Source organism: Peromyscus eremicus, chromosome 2, assembly GCF_949786415.1.
Source record: "Peromyscus eremicus chromosome 2, PerEre_H2_v1, whole genome shotgun sequence".
Classification (NCBI taxonomy): domain Eukaryota; kingdom Metazoa; phylum Chordata; class Mammalia; order Rodentia; family Cricetidae; genus Peromyscus; species Peromyscus eremicus.
Genome location: NC_081417.1, coordinates 142,807,949 through 142,831,246, shown reverse-complemented (window position 1 = coordinate 142,831,246; position 23,298 = coordinate 142,807,949). Strand labels below are relative to the sequence as shown.

General features: G+C 53.4%; 2 protein-coding genes across 2 annotated transcripts in view; one reads left to right on the top strand and one right to left on the bottom strand.

Moving 5' to 3' along the window:
* Positions 1 to 15,814, top strand: part of Epb41 (erythrocyte membrane protein band 4.1) — a 161,832-nt gene extending 146,018 nt beyond the window's left edge. Inside the window, exons 16-20 of the mRNA XM_059255082.1 lie at positions 4,207 to 4,335; positions 9,105 to 9,206; positions 10,496 to 10,576; positions 12,632 to 12,736; positions 13,310 to 15,814. Coding sequence (XP_059111065.1) covers positions 4,207 to 4,335; positions 9,105 to 9,206; positions 10,496 to 10,576; positions 12,632 to 12,730 — 411 coding nt within the window. The 3' untranslated portion in view covers positions 12,731 to 12,736; positions 13,310 to 15,814. The remainder of the gene's footprint in view (positions 1 to 4,206; positions 4,336 to 9,104; positions 9,207 to 10,495; positions 10,577 to 12,631; positions 12,737 to 13,309) is intronic.
* Positions 15,245 to 18,421, bottom strand: Tmem200b (transmembrane protein 200B). Its single transcript, XM_059255081.1, has 2 exons — positions 17,951 to 18,421; positions 15,245 to 17,488 (listed from the first exon to the last, which is right to left on the bottom strand). The coding sequence occupies exon 2, from the start codon at positions 17,466 to 17,468 to the stop codon at positions 16,620 to 16,622; it is 849 nt and encodes a 282-aa protein (XP_059111064.1). The 5' UTR covers positions 17,469 to 17,488; positions 17,951 to 18,421; the 3' UTR covers positions 15,245 to 16,619.
* Positions 18,422 to 23,298: the final 4,877 nt, after the last annotated feature.

The window sequence follows — 23,298 nt, the reverse complement described above, 5'->3', positions numbered from 1 at the left end:
CGCAAACACATAAATACATACTAAGTAAAATAAATGTAGTGTTAAAGAATGATAATGAGCGTAGAGAAAGCGTGGGAGCTGACTCTGGGCTCCGGCCTGGTCTACTAGACAGTGCTAGTCTTTATCAGCATAGAAACTGATATGAAGGAAGCAGCTGGTTAGAGGGCCAGGCAGTGACAGAGGAAGTTTAATTTGGGGCATGGTACATTCCTCATGCCCAGGAGGATGTCAAGTAAGTGGTTTTCTGTATTGCCCCTGAGATCAGACAGTGGCACCAGCCAGAAAGGTTGACTTGGCCTTAGGGTGCAGTACATGGTGGACCAACCCAACTGTTGCTGGTCGTCTCTTTATGACAGCTGATGCATGCGAGGTACTCTGAGTGTTTATTGTTGACATTACTTCCTCTACAGCTTGAACCTTTGATCTCTTCTATATTTGCTTTGGGGGGAAATCAATCTGTTTAATTTTACTCAGCAGTACACAACTTAGAGTCAAGGGGCCAGCCTAGAGATGGCTCAGCAGCCAAAAGCACTTGCTGCCAAGCCTAATGACCTGAGTTTAGTTCCCAGGACTGCAGAGTGGAAAGAAAGCCATCACCGCTGCCCAGGGGCATACAAAACAAAGCATCAGAAAGAGGTGCTAGCCTAAGCAGCGTTTAATTAACAAATAACTTGTTGATGGCGGACGTCACCTATCATTTCTGCAGACTGACACAAACCTGGCTTGCCAGGCCTGGTGTTGCATGCCTGTAATCCCAGCACTTGAGGATTAACCACTAATTGAGGGCAGCCCTGTACACAGTGAGGCCATTTACAAACAACAACAACAACAAAGCTGACCCTTGTTCAGCTGTCATGGTCAGCCAGCCTTCCAGTTGTAGGGAAATTATGCAGAGAAGTTTGCTGCCATCTGCATGTGAATGGGCTTGGTCCTTCCCAGAGCTAGGGTGGCTGAACAGCTTGAGAAAGCCAGTTTGTCAGCTACTTTTGGTCAACTCTTTAGGGAGGGGAAAAAAACAAAAACCCAAAATCTTGTGAGATAAGGATGTTAGAAAGTAGTCCAGTGTGCTCATAGCAATGGCAGATTTGTTCTGTGTTCTCTAGGCCTAGCACATTGTAGCTGCCCTGCTGATTGGTTGACTTACGTGAAGTGGGTTGGTGCCTTAGAATTGCAAAGTGTTTTCATAGGTGTTATTGTAGTTGATCTTAAGACCTCTACAAGCGAAGCTAAATGTTAGTCTCATTTTAAATATGAGGAAATTCATATACTGTTAGCCAGAATAGTTTGTGTCTGATCTACAGACAGCTAAATTCTCCAGACTTTCAGTTCTCTTGCATGCCCTATATAATACTTATAATCAGCTAATGAAAGATGTCCTCATCTGATTCAGCGTGTACCTGTTCCAGATGCTCTCTCGTCAGTTGCCTGTTTGAAGATGGCTCAGGAATGAAGTGGATCCAGAGTTCAGGGCCTTCAGAGGGCATTAGTTTATATTCATCACAACATGGGCTGGTTTACAGGAGAAGAGCACAGTGATTTTTAAATATAATTAGATAGACAAATGGTAGACAGGGAGGTAGATAGATGATTGATTGATTGATTGATTGATTGATTGACACTGAAATATGTCAGCTGGCTCAAGTTGTATATTTTCCCCTGGAACACCTTCTTAACAGATCCCCTTTCTGTTGCTAAGTTCCTACATAGCATGTGAAGTCGTAAAATGGTCTTTCTGAGATTTGAGGCCTGCCAAAGAGCATCTCTTCATAGCAACCAGAGTCAGTGACACTGAAGATTACTAGAAAGTCAAGCTAGCAAGTGAAATGAATGTATGGTGCATTTTAAGTTCAGATTAGTTTATATATGTCAGTGCTTAACTTTTTATGATGGACTGCTTCAGAGCTACAAACTTAAAAACTGATGTAGCAAAAGCTAAATATGTACGTGTGTATGCACATATACATGTATACATACCCATCTCATGTCCCCATGAGGAGAAACATGTAGCCAGGAGGGAACTCTGTCTCCTGGACTTTTCTCACTCTGTGGTTGGAGTGTTGTGCCATTCATTTGTGAAGAAGCATGTCAGCTGCTGTTCGTTCCCCTTCTTGCTATTGAGCCTGACATCAGGATTGGGACTGAAGCCATCTGTGGACTCAACTCCTGTCTCCCTGCTGACAAGAGTCTGAATTTTAGCTTCCTCTTAGGGGCCAATATGATATATACAGTTTGGAGATATGAGAACTCATCAAGAACATGTTTTGATTAACTCCCGAGTTACGTTGTCTTTTGCATAATTGAGGCAGTGAGTAGGAGTGACAGAGTCACTCCTTCAGGTGTGAAAGCACATGCTGTGTTTTGAGGGCTGTAGGCATATGAAGTGCAGAACACTGTGCGGTGCATTGAAGTTGTTATCTTGTTAACAGTGGTCCGGAAATAGGGCCAGACAAAGTTGAAACTGCTTCAGCTCCCGATACATAGATGAATAGCAGGTCTTGGGACCATCTTGGAGTTAAGAGTCTTGGTAATAAGAGCATGAATATGTTTGAGACTTCTTAAAAGTCACTGCTGATTCTCCGAGTTTCACTCTTATTTCCCCCACTTACTCATATCTCGCTTTTGTGTGTGTTCATTTATTTGTAGAGTGTAAATGGCATTCGCACAGAGGAGGTGGCTCTCGTGACAAAAGGGCCATCCACCTACCCTGCCTCTGAATGGGAGTGCCCCAAGCAGTCCGTAGTTCCTAGTCAGAGCCTGATGACCTCCCCACCGGCATCTCCACAGAGCTTTGGTTCTGGCTTCCTCTCCATAAACAGCCAGGAGGCGGAAGAGAAGGAGCAGGGGGCAGCTGGCTATCTTGATGCTAATGAGATGCCAGCGGGCCCAAGTGGGGAGTGTTCAGGAGTGGAGGAACAGGCCAGTGCCTCAAGTTTCTCAGTGACTCCAGCTTCCTGCCAGCTACAACATGGTGGAAAAAGGGCAGACAGTAGTGAAGAGCCTGTTGCCTCAGCCGAGACCCTTGAGACCCAGAGCGGATCCTTTCTTGACTCTCGTGTGGGTAACCAGTTCCCCACCCTCATTCGAAGTTTCCAGGTAGTGCCTGAGTTGACGGTGCAGGTCTAAGGACACTCTTTGGGAGAGGGCCGGAAGCTGGTCTGTGGAGGAGGTGGCAGTGGTGGTGGTAGAGGCCATGGCCTCTGCAGTTTCCAGTGTCTGCCGTACAGAGGAACTCACTCGGACTAGACATGTTTTCTCTTCTGACGACTTAACAAAACTGAGGAGTAAACTCCAGCTATTTGCTGTCGTGGAGCTGGTGTAAGAATGCTCTTCTTTCCTTTCTCAAGGGCAAGCTCTGGCAAGAGATGAATTACAGAGACTCCTCGGGGAGGAGCCTTCAGGGTTCTGAGACCATGCTCAGAAAAGCTCCATTGCTCCTCACTAACATTTGATTTTTAAATGAAAATGTAGACTGCTATACAGTGCAGCCCACCACTTCCACTGCCCCCGCCCCGGGATGCCGTGATCATGGGCACTAACTCTCCTAAGGTGAACGGCCACTTAATCAAACGGTAGTTCTAGGGTGATTGGGATCCCGGGAAAGGTGAGCACATAAGCAAGAAGGCCTGTGCCATTCCACTAATGTTCATTCTTTTGGAATTCTGAAATTAATCACCAGGTGGTGGGAGAACTGATTTTTGTTTTCTTTCTGGTTTTCCAAATACTATTTCTTCTCAGCAAATCCAAAGTGAATGTCTGACATTGATTTGAAAGAAGTTAATGAATTCCAAGAAATGTGTTCCAGGGCGTCTGCTGCTCCATATACATTTGTACTTAGTAGGGAAATGTGCCTGGTTTTCTTAATTATAATGTACAGTCACAAGGACAAATGAAAGGGATTTCTATTTGGCAGATATTGTACATTCAAATTCTGAAGGTTGGTCTAAAGTGTTTTATATCACCGGCTATAAACTGTCTGGTGTTATAATTTTCCATTAAGCTTATGAAAGTAATTACAGTAATGCTGCTTTTTAATACCCTTCTCAAGATGTGACACCTTGTCAGGGCTTCTTGGGAATCGTGTCTTTGGAGAGTGACTCCAACCTTTGCTTGACTCAAGCTAACGCTTTGATCAGATCAATGTCAGAGGTTCAGCTCCCCAAGGCCTGTGGGAAGGTTTGGCCAACTCTGTTTCTTTGCTGTCCACAGCCTCCTCTGGTAAAGACTCAGACTGTCACCATCTCAGATACTGCCAACGCTGTGAAAAGTGAAATCCCAACCAAAGATGTTCCTATTGTCCACACTGAGACCAAGACCATCACCTATGAGGCTGCCCAGGTAAGATGCTGATACTCAGAACAAAGACTGGGCAAAAGACAGCAAATGGTTTCTTCCTTCTGGGTTATGGTCATTTACTGTGCGTAACGTCAGGCTTTCTAGGATAGGTCTTTGAATATCACTGACTTAAGGACGTCCCAGTGAGCAGGAGTGAAGGCTGGGAATCTGGGCAGCTCAGTTGATAAGTGTACTCACCATGCATGAAGACCTGGGTTCAGTCCCTGGACCACAGACACCTGGGTCTGCTTTGGGCTGGGAAGATGGTTCAGTTGGTAAAGCACAGCCTCAGGAGCAGGAGGACCTGACTTTAGACCCCAGATTCTTCAGATGGAAGCCTGGCGCCCACTAGTCTGACCTACATGTCAGTGAAAGACCCTGTTTCAAATGACAGATGAAAAGCACCTGAGGACTGAGACCTGTGGGTGTCCTCTGACTTCTACATGTGTGCAACTGCACCTACATGTGTGCATACACACATCTAAAAGTTAGAAAGTTAAAACTGGGCATGGCTGGTGTACACCTGTGATGCCAGCACTTTGGATGTGGGAACAGAAGAATCAGGAGTTCAGGGTCATTTGAAGTTATATTGTATGAGGCTAGCCTGGGCTACATGAGACCCTTTCTCAAAATAATTTATCTTAAAAGGGAAATAAATGCAAAATGTCAGGGCTGCGGGTTTCAACTTGGTGGAAGAACATTCTACCTGGTGTATGTGCAACCCCAGTTCACCCCCAACACCAAGAGCAAATGAAATTACCATAGGTCTGACTCCATATGTCCGTCCACCCCAGTCATTTGGGAAAGCTACTCTAGTGTGATGAAGAACATGGGCTTTGAGTCAGATAAACCTGAGCACCAATTCTGCTCCTGTTTCCTGTCTTGGGCAAGTCATTAAGCCTTGACCAGCCCGGCCCACAATGTTAGTATCTGTGTCATGATATTATGGTGAAGGTTCAAAATTTTTTAAATCTTTGACTTCCTAATTACAGTGGAACTTTATTGTTTTGGGTAATTTGATTGTGCTAGAGTTGTGCTAGTTTTTCTCTCTCTCTTTAATTAGTCACGAAGGCAAAAAGTTAATCCTCTATAGGATGAGCTCTTAATTCACTTCTACAACCTGTTTATTGAGCTTTTATGTATTAAGTCAAAGTGATGTAAGGGTAGACAGTCCCCACCCTCTATAGGGAACATTCTAGTAAGGAGAGAAGGGTTGACAATGAGCACAGCAACAGCCAGATGCAGTGACCCACAGGTGGAATCCCCACACTTGAGTTGGAGGCAGGGTGATTGGGAATTTGAGCTCCCTACCTCCAGGCTACCCTGAAAGACCCTGACTAGAAAAATTAACAACAGCCAAAAATGAAAATGGAGGGGGAAACCCACACAAACATCAGACACTAGCAAGTTCTATACAGAAACTCAGATGGGGTGAATAGGTAATTCAAGGAACTGGGGTGTAGCTAGGTGGTAGGGGCTCAGTTGGTCTTCCCGTCACCATGAGCTGGAGGATGGTTCACCCTTAGGGAGCTTGGAGAGTAAAGTGTGTGCCTTGCAGTCAGACACCACACTGTATGCCCCCAAAGGGGTATTGATAACCTCAGACAAGTCCCCGTCTGTCCATTTCCTGGCTCTACCCTGGGGATAGGATGACCGGCTACTGCAAGATTTGGAGGAAGTTTAGGTGCGATGGTGTCTGCCCAGTGCCCGCACCTCTACAGATGGTCAGTGTTGTGTGCTCTCCCACTCTCTTTGTGCTTTAGAGTGTGGGCTTTCATTTGATGAGGGACAAGTTGCTTTGAGGTTTTCAGTGGTAGATGATAAAGTAGCATCATTAAAGCAATGGCCTTTTAAAGAGGATTCCTAAAGCTGCGTGTTGACTGTGTTAAAGTAGGGACAGGCCTAAAGACAAGATTATGACCAGATCTGGAGAGATGATTCTAAGAACAGAAGTAAGTGTAGCCTTCAGAAATGAGAAGAGGAAAGCCTGTCAGTCAAGAGAGACAGAAAAAGGCTATCAAGTGGGCCTTGGCAGGGGAGAGGACCGAGAGGAAGGAAAGAAAAATTGCTTCATGATTGTACACACCGTTAGCCTGAGGATGTGAAAGGGAACGGCTTGCATATTCAGAGGAATGAGTCCTTTACATTGTCCCTGCCATGGAGATGGGAGGGAGGCTGACTGCACACCATTTAAACTTTATGTTCAGGTTTTAAAACTTCGTAGCATATACATTGAAAATTTACTGGAACCTGGGCTGGAGAAGATGGCTCAGTGGTTAAGAGGCCATCTCTCTGGTTCCAGAGGACCCAGGTTCAATTCCCAGCCATGGCTACCTGGATAGCTTGAAGCCAGCCTAAACTACTTGGAATCTGGGAAGTAAGTTGAGATTCCACAGCTGGGTGTTGACTGTGCCAAATCCCAAATTCTAGTCTTCAAACAGAAGTTTCTTTCCCCTTCTATGCCATTTGAACACTTATCAGCTACAGAACCTTGGACAAATGAACCTCCTTGGAGCTCAATTTTCCTAACTGCACAGAGAATATAATAGTCTCTACCTCAGGTATTGAGAGATGTTGTGAGGTAACATTTGCACAGTGTGCTTGACACATAGTAGGAGTGTAAAGAGCATGTGTCAGGTCTGGATCTTCCGTAGATAGATGGCCTCAGCAGAAGAAGGTGTTAGTAGGCTAGTGAACACTGCATTGGTGTGAGGGAGTATGCTCGGGACTCTGTCTGGTCTCCTGGGCGTGTTCCCTCTGGTGGAGAGGAAGCCAGCCTCCTTCAGGGATTCTGCTCCTTCCTAACCCTCCTCCCCTCCCCCAGAACCTCAGAGTTTGTTTGTCTGGATTAAATGTGGTCCTGCTCATAAATGAAATAAAGCCAGTCACGGTGTTCCATACCTGCAGACTCCATTATTCAGGAGCTGAGGCAGGAGAATTGACAGAACCTGTTTATTCTGGTGACTTACATATAGAGGAGGAGGAGTGATCTACTGCATGTTTGGTGGAGTACCTGTATGAAAATAGTCCAGTTCTCTGAGCCCCCTAGCACCAGTGCCCAGTGTTTCCAGGCTGCTATCTAGAAAGCACTCGCCTTAGGTAAACTCTGTCTTCATCCAGTTTTCGTCTATCTTGGTCACGGAGGCCTGTGCGGCTCTGACTGCCCAACATACCTGTTGATAACATTTGTCACTGGCCCCTGTCAACATCTCTTTAGTTTCTTGCTAATGCCATTTCTTAGCTAATCATAATAAGCAGCCTTAGACCTTGTTTGATTCCTATGTAGATTAGTTGCGTAGCCTGGCATTTAAAGTAATTTAAGTCCCTCCCAACAGGAGGAGCCCTTACAGTCATAGTTTTTGTCAGAAATATCGCTGAAGCCTATTGTGCGTGAGTGGACACTTTCTGCTCCATTTGCTCAGTTCCTGGAGGTGGAACCTGTTCTCTCAGTGGCTAGTGTGGGAGTCTTTGGTCCTTTAAACAGTTTTTCCAGTTTCGTTCTGTGATGGAGCTCTCCTGCACCTTGTATATGTTTGGTCATATACTTAGTCTTCTAATTGTATTTAGGACGGAAAGAAATTTTGATGATCACTACAGAATGCTGTGATGTGGATAGTTGGAGTGCTGGAATATTGGTGTGCGATGTAGTAGTGTGGAGATGTCAGAATCTTTAAGGGCCAGGGCTATTTCTTTCACTGGCTCTGATTCCAGGGCCAAAGTGTCTTTCTTTGGCACTGGTTTCAGAGTCAGGGTGTGTGTCTTTGGTTCTGGTTTCAGTGTTTCTCTCACTGGCTTGGGCCTTGGGGGCAGGGTAGATTTCTTTCACTAGCTCTGGTTTCAGGGCCAGGGTGGGTTTCTTTGGCTGGCCCTTTTACCCTACGCACCTCAGCCTCGGTGGTTTCAAGTCCGAGGTTTCTCACCGGAGCGTGTGACTGGTTCTGCGCTGTCCTTTCTGTCGCTGTCATAGCACAGCTTTACTCAAGATGCTTGAACGGCCTTTGTAAACTGCAATGTCGCCCCTGTGCAGCCTGGAGCCACTCTTGAAGCTGTGCCACACTCCTGCCTCTTTCAGACCCACTCCAGTTACTGAACTACTGTGAGGAACGTGTATTCTTCAGCATCTTAGTGAAATTATAGCCCAGGCTGGCCTCAGACTCAATGATCCGCCTGCCTCTGCCTCCCAAGTGCTGGGATCAAAGGCGTGCGCCACCACACCTGTCTTCATTCAACTTTTTGTTTGTTTTGAGACAGGGTCTCACTATGTAACTCTTGTCTGTTCTGAAACTCACTCTGTAGACCAGGCTGGTCTCGAACTCACAGTGATCCACCTACTTCTGCCTCCTGAGTGCTGGGATTAAAGTTGTGTGCCACCACACCTAGCTTCAGTTTTTATTTTTAATGTGTATGGGTGTTCTGTCTCCATGTATGTCTGTGTACCACACGTGTGCTGGGTGCCCATGGGGGCCGAAGAGGTGTTGGACCTCCTGGAATTGGAGTTACAGAGGGTGGTGAACTGCCGTGTAGGTGCTAAGGAAGGAAAGCCCTATCCCACCTAGGTCCTCCGCAGAGCAGGAGTCACCTCTCCAGCTCCACTCATCAACTTGCTAAGAAGGAGCCTGTTCCCAGGAGACTGGTTCTGCTTATTAGTTGAGAGGTCACCGAGAGGGAAGTAGATATTTGAAGCAGGGTGTACAGCTGAAGAGCCACGTTGCGCCTGGGGGTCTCATCCCAAGGCCTCCTAGGGGCCTGATGACCTGTACTTGCTTTTGCAGACTGAGGACAGCAATGGGGACTTAGACCCTGGAGTCTTGCTGACCGCTCAGACCATCACATCTGAGACCACAAGCAGCACAACCACGACGCAGATTACCAAGGTACCAGCTTCCAGTGGCGTGCTCAGCTAGCTCCTACACCCTAGATGGAGGGGACCAACATAGGCAAAGGCTCTCGGCTCCATCCCAGGTGGAAAGACCCGAGACCTTCCCCGGAATACACCTGGGAAAGCCACACACAGTCATTCTCATTCCACATCTGTCCATCTTGCTGTGGGTGAAGTCTCCATGTCAGCTTGGGATAGGGTATAGTTCAGTGGGAGAGCACCTCCTACCATGCACAGGCTGTGGGTGCCACCCTCAGCGTGCATACACACACAGGCACACAGTTTAAAGACAGGGATTGTTGATATGGTACAACCATATTATCTGAGTCAGAAACCAGATCTCTGACCTGATGGATCATTTTGTTGTTGTTGCATCTTGAGGCCACGGGAACCAGAGTTTAGAGCTGAAATGCTGAAATCACCAGACCGCTTTATAGGAAACAATGGGGACAAAACATCAAAAATCAAAATTATCCACAGAAAATCAGGCAGTCCATGTTTACTGTAGCACTAGAAGAAATGCCGGCCCTCCCTTCCTTTTCTTCTCTCTCTCTCTCTCTCTCTCTCTCTCTCTCTCTCTCTCTCTCTCCTTCCTTCCTTCCTTCCTTCCTTCCTTCCTTCCTTCCTTCCTTCCTTCCTTCCGAGACATCTCACCAAAGATCTCACCCAAACTAGCCTGAAACTCACTGTGTAGCCCAGGCTGACCCGGAACTCACAAGTGCTGTCTCAGACTCAGAGGTGCTGGGATTACAGGTGTGTACCACCACGCCTGACCTGCAATTTGTTATAGGTAAGAAATTTAGAAAAAAGCAAGAAAAAATGTTGGCCAGACTTTATCATAAGACACAGACAACAGTGAGCTGACAGTGAACCAACTATTTCGTGTGTCTAAATCTTGGCTTTCCTTATTTGTCCCCTTGAGATTATTTAAGATTCTTTTGACATTAATAATGTGAACTGCTTTAAAATAGGAGGTCCCAGTTTGAAGCTGAAAATAATCAAGTAAAAATATAGAAGGACGAAAAGGGACGCCACTCTTCCTTCTGGGTTTCTGTAGTGAATAATGAGCTGTCTTTTTGTTTGGTGTACTAGAGTCTAGTGGTCCAAGGTGAGGAGCTGTTCTGGGTTGTACCAGCATCATGGTGCTTAGCTGGGCTACATTCTCACAATAACAAACAAAGAAACAAAACGTTTTGAAGAGAGCTTTTAGAATCTTCTGGGCTGCCTTGCTTTTCTTTCCTGCTGTGGCTGAGGCTTTCACTTCGCCTCTTCCTCTGGTTACAGACTGTAAAAGGTGGCATTTCTGAGACCCGGATTGAGAAGAGAATTGTGATCACAGGAGATGGAGATATTGACCACGATCAGGTGGGGATGCAGCAGTGGGTCCTGATGGGCACGGCAGCCCTCCTCCAACAGCTGCTTCAGCTCTTGAGAAGAAAAACAAGGGGGCTCAAAACATGGCAGCCTGCGGGGCGGGGCTGTTAGTGGGGTAGACAGGAGGTGCATGGGCATGGTGGCCACACCTGTAGTTGGGAAGTTCACCACAGCCAGCCTGAGCTACACAGTGAGACCCTGTGTGTAAGTGTGTGTGGAGGAGATGGCGGGTGCATGTGGGCTCCACGTCCATGGATCCTGAGATGTTATTCCCCGGGTGACACAGAAACAAGAGAGGAGGAGGTGCCGTCCCTGCCCCAGAGTGGGACAGTAGCAGGTAGCAAGAGGTGGGTGCACTCTGTCCTGATGCTGTCACCAACCTGCTTTGTGACCTTGGGTAGATCCTTTACATTTGATGTTTTCCTCTCCAAAAGAGAGTGGGTTGATCCAGATAATTCCTGGGCCCTTCTGGGTGCTAAAATTCTATGTTTTTATGTTAATTAGGTGCTAATTGTGTGCTACAAGCAATTAGCAAATAATAAGGTCAGAATTAATGTTCCCAATTCTCTGCTGGGTGCTGTTAGTGAGGCTGCCAAGGAGAAGGGGTGGAGGAGGCTGGTGGAGGGGGCAGGTCTGCAGGGCTGGGACTCACTGCTGTGGGTACTGTGCTCAGGGTCCCAGAAGCAAGGCCCGAGGCCCAAGTGGGGGCCTGTAGCCTGGGTGCTGAGCTCAATGGGTCCTTCCTACTACCAGCCTGCGACCTATGGTCTGAAACCTGCTGTGTTATCTGACGGCAGGAGCTGTGGGGTAGAAGGTATTTGGTTTCCCGAGACAGGGTTTCTCTGTGTAGTTTTCGTGCCTTGTCCTGGAACTCACTCTATAGACCAGGCTGGCCTTGAACTCAGAGATCCACCTGGCTCTGCCTCCCGAGTGCTGGGATTAAAGGCTGCACCACCACTGCCTGGCTGGTAGAAGATATTTGAAGTAGCACAGGCCTGAACCCTAACTCTGCCCTGACCTGTTTGTTGTGTACACCCTTTAGCAACTTTTGAGCTGGGCCTTTACCCTATAAAATGAAGATCATCATGGGTCAGAGTTGATGTAGTGATACTAGATGACTCAGAGAATGCGCCAGGGACCCTTGTTTCTTCTAGGAACCGAAGGCTTTGGGTGGGAGAAGGTGTGGTGTGCCTTGGGGGGTGGGGGGATGCACTTTAGGATGGACTGTTAAGAAAGTAGCATAGTCCAGGCTTTCTTAGAGGGAGGTGGAGCCTCCAGGGAGAGGACTTGAGCTGGGCCCAGAGTGTAACAGCTGAGTCAGGGAAGAGCAGGGGCAGCAGAGACATCAGGTTTTGTGGAGGTCTAGATGCCCCCCTTGACTGGCTAGAGACTGTCCTTAGGATCCATAGGGCAAACAGCTCTAACAGGCTACCAGGACAGTGGTGTCACGGTGGCTCAGGCTGGCACCCTGGAACCTAACTGTGTGACGAAGGAGAGAATCAGACTCAAAAGCCCTCCCAGCTGTGAAGCGACTTGGCATCTGTGTGGCCTGCAGCGTCCTTGTTTACAGAGTGGGGCTCACAGCAGAACCCTGACTCACTCGGTTATGAAGATTAAGTAAACAAATGGGCTTACCAGTCCTAGCATGCCATAGGTCAGCCTGCCTGTCTGTCTTCCTGCCTCCTCCCACTTTTGCCAAAGACACCTCTTCCTTTTTAAAACCTGTGTGCTCCCTCACCTTCCTGGCCTGGCCCCTGTTCCCATATTGAACCCGGCCTGTGCTCTATGTTCACCACCTGAACGAAGCCTCTCACTCCTGAGGTTGCCTGTCTCTCTGAAGAAAACCTCTACCCTTCCCTGCCTTTGTGCTCTGAATCCAGTAGCCCTCCCTCTGCAGGACAGGACAGGATAGGACAGGGCACGGTACTGATCCACTTGGACTGTGCCGTGTGCTGCCCTGGTACTGCCATCATCACAGAAATGCCCCAGGCTTCCTTCACCAGCTGGGTTGCTCTTTGTCTGACCAGCTCTACCTGTCTTTCACAGGTCCTTGTACAAGCCATCAAGGAGGCCAAGGAACAGCACCCAGACATGTCAGTGACCAAAGTGGTCGTCCACCAGGAGACCGAGATCTCTGAGGAGTGAGCTCAGGTAGGGGTGTTCCTGATGGGATGGGGGATGCCACCATCTCAGCCAGAGAGAGTTCTCAGGAACTCTAGACACTTGGGGAGGCCCTGACCCCAAGAGGTGTCCACACTGGAACTCAGTCAAGTAAGGCAGAGGCTGTTGTTAACTGTGTGGCTCCAACCAGAGCATCCAGGTCATGTGTCCTGCTTTAGTGCCAGCATCACTGGGGAGGAGGAGGTACCTCAACTTGGGTCTGAACTGTTACCACCTCTGTCTGGAGTCCCTACACTCAGTTATTCTGCCTTGGCAACACCAGGATCCGTGGGCCAGGACCGGGGAGGGCTAGAGGACAGAGCTGAGAACAGGGCCAGGACAGGGCCAGGCTTCGGAAAGAACACATGGGGGGTTGGGAAATGTAGACCTGGGGGGGGGCAGGCTAACTAGCTGGGCATGCAGAGTGCAGATAAACGAGTGCCTGCAGTGAACGCTGGGGGACAGCCAGTGCAGCTCACCATGTTACAGCCAGGAGAGCCTGGTGGGGGTGCTGGAAGCGTGCTCCTTTGTGGGGGTTCAAACTCATGCTTTTCTCCCCTCTAGGGACTGTTCTGCCCGGTCCTCACCCTTCCCCACCCAAGAGAAGCCAGCATATCATAAAGAAGCCAGCCTGCTGCAGTCAGACTCAGACTTTCAAGACTGTTCCACACCACAGAAAACCAACTTGATTTTCTATTTGGGATTTCTATCGAGACTCTTCTAGATGCCACAGATGTTTTCTATATTGTGATACAGAAATTGTCAGCTTTTTGGTCTATGAACTGTTTTTAAGACATTCTGGGTTTTTTATGGGGTGGTTGGTAACCCCTCAGCCTTGCCTCCCCTCACTTGTTTCCAGCTCAGACCCTGACAGGATCCACAGACTTCTTCAGAACCCCTCAGAGACCCTGTCAGCTGTAGAGGCCAGAGCCAGCTCAGTGGGACCTCCTGCTCCTCCTCCAGCGTCAGACCCTGGATGACACAGAAACTATGCACCGGTGAATGCCAGGCAGGGCAAATGCCCTGGTCACAGACCCCAGAAACATGGCCTCCCTTTGCAGGGTGTTTGGTGAGGCAGCGACCTCGGCTGAGCACATGCTGCCCCCCAACTCCCCTTCTGTTTGGAGCTTTAGGTCAGAGACATCAGTTGCTTCAGATAGAGCTCATACTGTGAACGTTTGAATGCATCTGTGGCCTTCACCTCCCTACCCTCTCCCTCCTCAGCAACAGCTTCCCCATTGTTCCCAGCTCCCATCTCAGGAGACCGGAACTCACGGAAAAATCGGGCACTTCCAAAAGTGCCAGTGGAACATTTTTAGTTGTAATTTGAGGAAGAAAAGTTAATGAGGTTTTAAAAATCAGGTCTTGTTGTTCAGGGGTGCGCCTCACCCAGGGGAGTGGCGCCTTTACCTCAGAAGGACCCTACTGAGAGAGCTTCCAGCCTCAGCCTGGGCCTCCTCTCTACCAGGCATGGTAAGGGATGTGGCTGAGGGAAGAGGGGACAGGCAGCTGCCTGAGGGTGCTCTCCAGGAGCAAGGGTATGTCTTACCTCCTGGTGGTCATCCCTGGTCAGGGTGGGTGTGAGCCAACTCTGTTCACTCCTCCATTGCCTGAGAAGTCTGTCAGGTTTTGGGGGCTTTGTTTTATTGTGGGTTTTGGATTTGGTTTCCTTTTCCCTTTTTTTAAAATATTGGTTTTGAAAAGGGAGCCTGATGTCTGTCCCCAGTTGGTGGTGAGAATTTGGGGACTTTTTCCCCCCAAACAGGGCCTCTGTAATCCTCCAGCTTACTTCCTACAAACAGATCTGCCTGGAAGCCTCTTAGATTCCTAATTCTAGGCTAGGAATGAACTTCATGAGGGTTGACAGCGGGTCTCTGGCAGCAGCAGCAGCAGCAGCAGCAGCAGCAGCGGCCGAAGGGCGTGTGTAACGTCAGGAGCCTCCTGGCCGCGTGCTCTTCACACAAACGCAGCGACTTTGAACTGGTTTTGAGTGTGCATTTTCTTTTAGCTCCCACGAGACTGTTACCAACGGCAGCTTGCTCTGAGGAGGGCCAGGCTCGGGTTCCACTCCCAGAAGGAAACTTGCAGCTGTGGGCTCGAGCCAGAGGAGGCCGTGCTAGGGAGTGGGGTTAGCAAGGACTCCAGCTGAGACCCAGGAGGAGGCAGAGGGGCCGCCTGCCCATTCAGCACTGTGCTCTGTGCTGTCCCCATCAGGATCTCAGACCTGGGTTCCTGACCTCTGCTCCTCTCTGCTGCCTTTGTCTGGAAATTGGACCAGAATTCTGACATCCCTCCAGGCCTCCCCCTCCCTCTTTTGCTGGTTCTGGCAACAGATCTTGGGAGATGGTAATTGTTTGGATTTTTTTCTTTCTTTCTTTGTGCAGTTGGTGTGAAGAACGGACTCTGTCCAGGTAGACGTAGTGATGGGGGAGGGGAGTTCCATCTCCAGGGTCAGGGACTTGGCAGGAATTTTCCCAAAGTGACTCAGGCACACCACAGTAACAAACCCAACTGCAGTTTTATTTTTACTTCAGAAGTAGATTTCCTTCAAACCACATGAGATCTCTGCCACCCACCCACAAAGCAAGCCCTATATTCCTAAGCTGAGGGCCCAAGGAGGCTAACTCCAGGGACCCTCCCCCAGGCCAGCAGTGTATTCTGGGGGATGCTGAGCAGCTGGGGTTGGGGGGCCCGTGGCCCACATTGAGAAGTGGAGCTGGAGTTTCGGCCTAGCCAGCATCCCCACTGCTCATGAGAAATGTAAGCCCCAGGCTGGTTGTTTTTACAAATCTCTCTCAGATCTATTATTTTGATGACAAAAATGAAGGAGCTTTGTAAATTTTTTAAAAATTATGAATCATATCAAGTAGTTGTTTACATTTGACAAAATATGGCAGCAGAGTCCAACTGAAAACCCCTTAGGTGAGTTAGGCAGTATCAGAACTGCTGTCTGCACCCTTCATAGCGACAGATGTGGCTGTCGTGTTTTAGGTTAAGTGTTTGGTCTTGCTTCTTGTATGGCATTTTTCAATAAACATAAAAAAAATAAAATAAAAGACCTGACTGTGAGGATTGATCCACTTTAAAATTTCTCTTCGAACAAAAGTGTGGGAAAAATTAAACCTTAGCCCTGGGCAGGGGAGATGAGAAGAGAAGCTGCTGTGTCCAGAAAGAAAGCTGCCCACACTGGCCAGAGTGTGCATGCAGCTCCGGAATGTGGAAGGAACTGCTGAGAACTGGCGGGTGCCTTCTGCCAACTTGGGAGAGGCGTTGCGACAAAAGTGAGACAGACCTGTCTCCAGGAGGGCTGTCTGACCCCAGGAGCAGGGCACTGGCAGTAGTTAGCCCCGCCGGGACAGCCCACGTGGCTGCAGGAAGAATGGGTTTGAAGCGGCAGCAGTTAGAGGTGCAGTCACTGCCCCGGACAGCTGCAGAGGGTCTGCGTTCCACTTCATTGCCCACCTTCCCCGGGAGGTCCCACGTCCATCACCATTGCCACCTTGGAGGGAGCCTGTCCCAGCCTGAGACATCCCAACCTACCACTGTTGAGTTTGCCAAGGTACCGGTGCATCTCTGGATGCTCTTGGCCTAGCCTGCAGCCTCTCGGGTACCTGTGCCAGGCTAAGGCCACAGGGGCTGAAGAAATTCCTGAGGCTGAATCATGCTGGTGTCCACATTAACACATGCCCCTGAGGCTTGCCCGGTGCAGCTGGCACTGCTCTACACATGCAGGTCAGGAGCCGGAGCGGCTGCTGTCACCTCAGCATCCATCCTAGCCTCAGAGGTGACTGAAACAGCTAGTGGACACTGGACTTCTGGTGTCCTGGTCCCATGGTCCACGCTGGTAGCCTCACAGCAGGTTATCCCTTGCACCTCAGACCCTGGCCCCCAAGTCCCCTCCTAATTTGGCGTAGCCACCCAAGCTGAGTCTGTCAAGCCGTGGCCAGCTTCGGTGGGCACAGTCCCGAGCTGCTGGAGTCCCCAGGAGGAGCTCCCCCAGACCCAGGTCCAGAGACTTGGAGTGCTCAATGCAGGAACCAGAGGGCTGCACCGTGATGATCACGTGGCCAGTCTGAGTCCGAGGACCCCAAGGTGGCGGCAGCCCCGGGCCCTTCAACGGGTAGCTATGGAGCAGCGCGGGCAACACCGAGCGAGGATTGGCAGGCTCGGACCGCAGGCTGCGCACCGACGGGACGGGCGAGGGACCCCGCCTCGGGGCCAGGTCCCAAGTCTCAGGCTCCGCGACGGTGCCCGGGGACCCATGCGCCGGACTGGGCAGCAGCGCGTCCCAGCCAGAGCCGTCGGGCGGCCGCAGCGCCTGCGCCCTCAGCACGCCCCGGCGGAGCCGCCGCGTCTCCAGGTCCCGGTTCTCGTAGAGCAGCGTGTTGGCGCAGATGAACACGAACAGGCCGACGCCCATGATCACCGGCCCCAGTAGCCGCAGGCGCTCGTGTGGCCCGTGCGCGCGGCCGGTCCTGGGGGCGTGGGAGGCGCGGCCCGGCCAGTAGCCGGCCACGGCGATGCCCATGCCCACCAGCACCACGAGCGCGCCCAGCGCCGCGAACGCCCCCGACGGCGAGCGCAGCCGCAGCCGTGCCCGCACCCGCAGCGGCTCTGGCGGGGAGCGCGGCCGCCGGCGCCGGCCCAGGCGGCGGCCCAGACGCGAGACGCGGCCCTCGGGGCTCCTGCGCGCGCCGCCGTCTCCGGGGCTCCCGGCCGTCATCGCGTGGTCGTCCGGGCGCTCTGCGGGGCCAAGCAGAGAGGCAGACACTGACCCGACGGGCCGGGCTCCGGGGGAGGGACGCGCGGGGCCGCCTCGGCCGGCCGCTTGGAGATCCCTGGCGGCCACCCCCGGATTTTCCCGCGGCCGCAAGGCAGGGAGCCGCCCCCGCTCGGGTTTTCCGCAGCGGAGCTGGGAGCCAGCGTTGGCCGGGCCCGCGGGCGGGCGGAGCGCAGGGAGGGGGCTGCGGGGCTCGGGTGCAGCCGGGGCTGCGGGGCTCCTGCAGCCTGCGCGCGCTCCGCCCGCCCGCCCGCGCGGGGACCCCCTCCCCCCGAAACCGCGGCCGGGGTAAGTACCTCCTGGGCTCGACCCCACCCCCGCACGTGGCCGCCCCGAAGTAACCAGGGGAGGGGGCGCTCGGACCGCCCTGGGTCTGCAGGTCGCGCGCGCGCGCCCCACCTCCCCCCCTACTGCGCTTTACATACCGCAGCGAGGGCCGCCGGGGGTGTCTCTGACTCCGGCTTCTCCTTGCTCGCCCCCTCCTTGCAGACTTCCTCAGCCAGCACTGGAGCTGCAGCAGGAGAGACTTGAGCTAGACTCTGGGAAGACCGCTCTGGCCGAGACCAGCCAGTCAGAGCAGAGGAGGCAGCGGCGGACTTTGTCCAGGATTCTTTTCCACTCCTCCAGAAGAGGCCTCCCCCTCCCCCCCAAGGCCGGACTAGGACCGGGGCTGGAGGCAGGGGACTGCCAGTGCGGGACGCAGGTCCTCGCCGGACGGACTGTCCTCCCGGATCTCTCGTCGGCCCAGGCAAGGCTGTTCCCAGATTGCGGTGTTTCCGATTCGGGCTCCCGGGGATGAATCATCCCCCTTTCCCGCCGCCTGGCCTCTTTTCCAGCCTCCTCCGCCCGAGGCCTCCGTGGGCCGCGTCCGGGCCGGAGCAGCACCGCCCCGGGGTCGGGGCCGCACGCTGGAGCCGCTCCAGGAGGCCGCTCGCCGTGGCCCGGGCACCGGGAGACCGCGGGCAGCGGGGACCAGGGCGTCCGCTCTCGGCCGGAGGCGGCCCCGGGGTCCCGGAGAGAAGCGGCCTAGCCCGGGCCTAGCACGGATCGACCCCCGCCTGGGGCCCCGCAGGCCCGGCCCCGACCCCCGCGAACCCCCAGCCGGCTCCAGAAAGGGCGCGGGGTGGCTGAGCCCCGCCCCGGACCCCGCGATCCGCCTCTGCCCGCGCCCTCGACGGAGAGGCGCCCGGGCCGGCCCCGCCGACGGCCCCGATCGCTCCTCCGGGCGCGCGGCCAGTTTCCATGATGCGGACTCGGCCCGGGAGCCCCCGCCTGGGATTGATTAGCCGGCGGCCCACGCTAATGAGAGCCGGCTGCGCGCCGCCCGCGCCCCTCTGCCCTCGAGACCGGCATCCCCCGGCCGCAGAGCCTCCCAAGGCGATCTGGAGACGGCGCCCTCCCTCTGCTCTCTGGGGCTAGCTCCGGAGGCATCTGTCTGTGCTGACCCCAGCTTCGTACTCACTCGCTGGGCCTCTGCGTGACTCCCCTGCCTCCCCGGTCCTTCTGTCCTCCCGGGGTGTCCCCCGACCTGGACCATAAGCCCAGGTTCACTCTCAGCTGCCTGGGCGTTCTGAACGTCCTGAACCCGAACCTCCCCGGGCGAGGGCACCACTAACTACCAGAGCTCCTAACTCTCCGCTGCAGTCCTAGGCTAGCTCTGCCCATCCCCCCCCCCCTTCATCTAGAATCAATCAGCCTGGCTATCCCTCCCCCGCAGCCACTGGTCTCTCCAGGCCACTCCATCTCTTAGAGTCCCGGTGGTCCATGCCTGCCCCTGCTAACTGGTTTGCACCAGGCATCCTTCCACTCTGAATCTGACATGGCTGAAATCCCTCTGCGGCTCCGTGGTGCTGTCCAAACGGTTTCAGAGCCCTTCTTGTTTGGGCAATGCCTCTGTGCCTCCCACCTGGCCGGGGTGGCTGCATCTCTCTAGGTTCCCAGCCCCTCCGAGCTCTGGCCCCAAGGCTCAGGCAGTTCCTGGCTTGTGTGTCAGGAACACCGATTCCCCTTTCTACCTCACACTCGTCCAGAGCTCTGGGCCTTGCTCCAGCCCCTGGCCAGCTCTTCCCTCCTCGGCCCTCTCTCTGCACACAGGTGAGCGCAGATGGCTCCCATTGGAGAGCTGTTTTCTGGGTCCTTGCCGGCACTGCCCAGGGGCAAGGCTGTTTGTGCCCTGCTCCTTCCTGGAGCCTTGTGCTCAGGGGAATTTGTGTCCCAGCTGGCCCTCCACGCTAGAGGACCGTGTGTGAGGCCTGTGGCTTCCCCTACTCTGTTCGCCATGCTGGGCCCTGAATCAAGGGGAGGAGGAAGAGGAGGGAGAGGAAGAGAGCACCTAAGCTCTCTGGAGCAGGAACAGAAGTAACACCCCAGTGTTTTCAGAGTCGAAATGAGAGCACACACGTGTTGAACACCTGGCACATAGCGCATGCCAACAGCCAACTTCAGGCGGGTCTGAGCTGTGAAGGGGTGGTGACAGGTCCTGTTCCCAGGTGTGACCCTGGCTCTGATTCTCTCTGAGGGCTCCGGAAAGTGTGTGAAGCAGGAGATAAGGAAACCGAGAGGGGGAGCAAGCATTCCCTCCCACAGACCTCCTGCAGCGGGACCTCGCAGCCTGACGGTTCCATCCTGTCTCTGCAGATGCGTGGCTGGCCAGTGGCCTGTGTTGGGACAGTGATAATCCCCAGGCAGTCTGGATCCCACTCAACTCTGCCTTGGCCTCTGTGTGACCTAGATGCCTTTTCCTTCTGGACGGGGAGGAGCCTGGATGGATGAGGTGGAAGCTGGAAATATGAGGCCATCACCCTGAGGCCATCCTGGGGGCAGAGGGGCAGGTGTGTGCAGTGTGCCCCACCACACGTTACAGACAAAGAGACAGAGGGACAGACAGGTGAGCATAGCCCTAGCACGCTCAGGGCCTGGAATCTCTCTCATCACTTTCGGCCTGAGCCATCTCGAGAGGATACAGCTGGGGGCTGTATGGTCCCTCCCTGTCCCTGGTGACTTTAACCCAGAGATGCCTCAGCTCCTTCAGAGCTGTCCAGGGGGCAGAATGGGATCCTCCATCTTTGCAGAATGGCCTTGGGGGGGTCGCAGTTCTCTCTGCCAGCATCTACCCTGCATCCTTCACGGGCAGGAGCCCGTGGGGGTGGGAGCAGTTCAGTGAGCAGTGTTTCATGAGGTGAGTCCGGAATCCCAAACCCAGGTTCCATTTCCTGACAAAGCTGGGATCCGGGGTTCTGGACCACAGTCACATCAGAGCGCAGGCCTTAGAGGGTAGTGGCTGTGTCCCGCTGAATCCATGCTCCACTCTGGAAGCTCTATGCTGAGTGACAATGGGCTCTTTCTAGGTGTCCTTAGGCTGCCCGCATAGCCTGAGGAAAATGAACCTGGGCTCTTGCTCTCTGAAGCCCAGAGAAGAGAAGGCAGAACTTGGTGATCCAGGAGCCACTGAGGGAACAAGGTCCTTGTGACATCAGCTCCCACAGCAGTGCTTGGGTGGAAGGTTAGCAGTCCTCCTCTGCAGCTCTGTGAGGTATGTGAGGTACGCTGTTGCCTGTATCAGCGTGGAACCAGCCCCTGGCAGAGTATCCAGGCTTGCCTATGGTCACATTTATGCCAAAACAAGGACATGGTAGTAACCACCCAAAGGGCTCTGAGGCTCCCCAGCAGTCCCTCCGTAAGGTGAGACACTGAGGCCAATCAATTTCTTTAGCCTCTTTTTCTGGGCTGGCTGTTGAGCAGCAAGCCCTGGCCCCATCCAGGTGCTTCCCTCTTGGGGGCAACACACTTGCCCACCTAAGGCTGTGGAGGCAGCAGCTGCCCTAGGGCAGCTCCAGCTAGTCCCTCCAGGAAGTGGTACACTCTGCTCTGAAGACCTCAGGAGGCCTGGCAGAGCCCTGCCTGGAAGGGCCCAGAAACCTTAGCTGCCTCAACTACAGTTAGCTGGGATGCCACTCATTCCTAAGAGTTCCAGATGGGCCAACTCAGAGGCGACATCTTCCCCTGGACCAGGAGGAGGGGGCAGACCAGGAAGTCCAAAGGGGAGCCAGGGCGGGGAAGAGATTTCTCTCCAAAGCCTGGGAGGGAGGAGGTCTACAAATGACTTGAGAAACTGATCAGCCGAGGCCTTGGAGCAGGGCTGCTGGCTGGAAACGTGGCCACCCACCCATGCTGACCTCAGTCGGTCCTCTCCACAGCAGGTGTGTCCCTCAGGTCCTCCTCCCTGCGGACTCCCAGCTGGCAGGTCACAGCAGAAACCCTCCAAACAAAACTAAGAGCAAATTGCCTACTGGGAGAATAGCGGCCTGTTTATCTCTGGGCCTGGGCCGTAAGTTGGAAAATGGCATCTTTGTGCACAGGCCAAGCTCTAGAAAGAGCAGCAGTGCGCGTCGCCTACCCACCCTGGTGTGGTAGCGGCTGCCTGTTGTGAACTTCCGTGGAGCTGTGTGTAGCTGTTTCCGGGATTCTTCTGTGCAAGGCAGAAAGTCTTCACGGTAGGCCCGTTAGCTGTTGGGGTGACTGGTGAGGCTACAAGCCTGTCTTCTGCCACCCCTAGGCTGTGGCACTTGCCTGGTTTTTGTGGTTAAAGATGTTTGCTGTCCCTTGTCCCCAGGAGCCTAACTCCAGAGAATAAGCAGGAGTTGGGGACCCCAGAGGACAGGCAGGATTTCACGGGAAGCTGGGAAATGGATTCTTAGAGACAACTAGTTATCAGCCACGGAGATACCCCGGGAGTGTGGCAACTCCTTTCGGTGACAAACTACACTGCTAATGAGGCCGCGGGCTCTGTGTCTCATGGGGAGGGGCTCTGGACCCTCAGCAGGGCAGCAGGCTCCCAGCCTAGGGGGAAGTGGCGAAGGTGTGGCGCGCCCCCTGGCGGCCGGGCCGCAGCCCTGCCCGAATGTGCCCGCTGCCCTAGTTGGTGCCCACGCGTCCTCGCTGATCTGCCAGGAACACCCGCCCTCAAGTGTGAACTCCCTGCAAACCACCCTGCTCCCCTGGGGAGGTCAGAGCAGCTATCCACCCGGGTCCCTGCCACGTGCAGCTTAAGGCGGGCTGTGCAGGGCTCTTAGAGGCCAACGAGGGCTGCACCGCTGGCATCGCTGAGGCACCCTCGGGAGACTAAGGGTAAGGAAGTGCAAAACCACTCCATAACGTCAGAGCTACATTCCACCGCACTGACCGGGCCGCTCACACATTTTCCCTGGTCGGCTTGCGTGGACGTGGCCCTCACGTGGGCATCCAGCGGGCCTTAGAGGCGCCCCTTCATCAGACAGAGCAGGTCTGGTTGAGGTTTGTGTTGACTTCCACCGGCACAGGGGACAGGGGCCCACTCACAAGTCCCCCTCGTCCCTGCGCAGCTAGCTGCCTGGTGAGCCTTTGCGTCCACAGCCACGCCACTCATTTCACAGAGCAGGGCTGCAGGCCGCAGTGGGGCCCCCATGGGTGTCGCCCTCCTGGTGTCCAGGCCCTGGGTCGTGAGATGGTACCCAGGCGGCCTCCCGTGTGGGATGTGGTGGGAGAGGGTGCCGCCCTGCCCAGTTCTGAGCCCGCCCTGGCAGGTGAAGTGGGGGACAGTGTCTGGACCTCAAGTCCGTGTGAGTCCAGAGCCCCCTCCACACACAGTTGGCGGACAACTATGGCCCGGAGTGTTTAACTTACCCAGGGCCGTCCGGCACGACGGCAGGAGCCGTCTTACCACTCAAGCTCTACCTGGAAAAAATGCCCTCAGTACATTTGCCCAGATCAATCACCTCGATCGTACTCCCAGGAA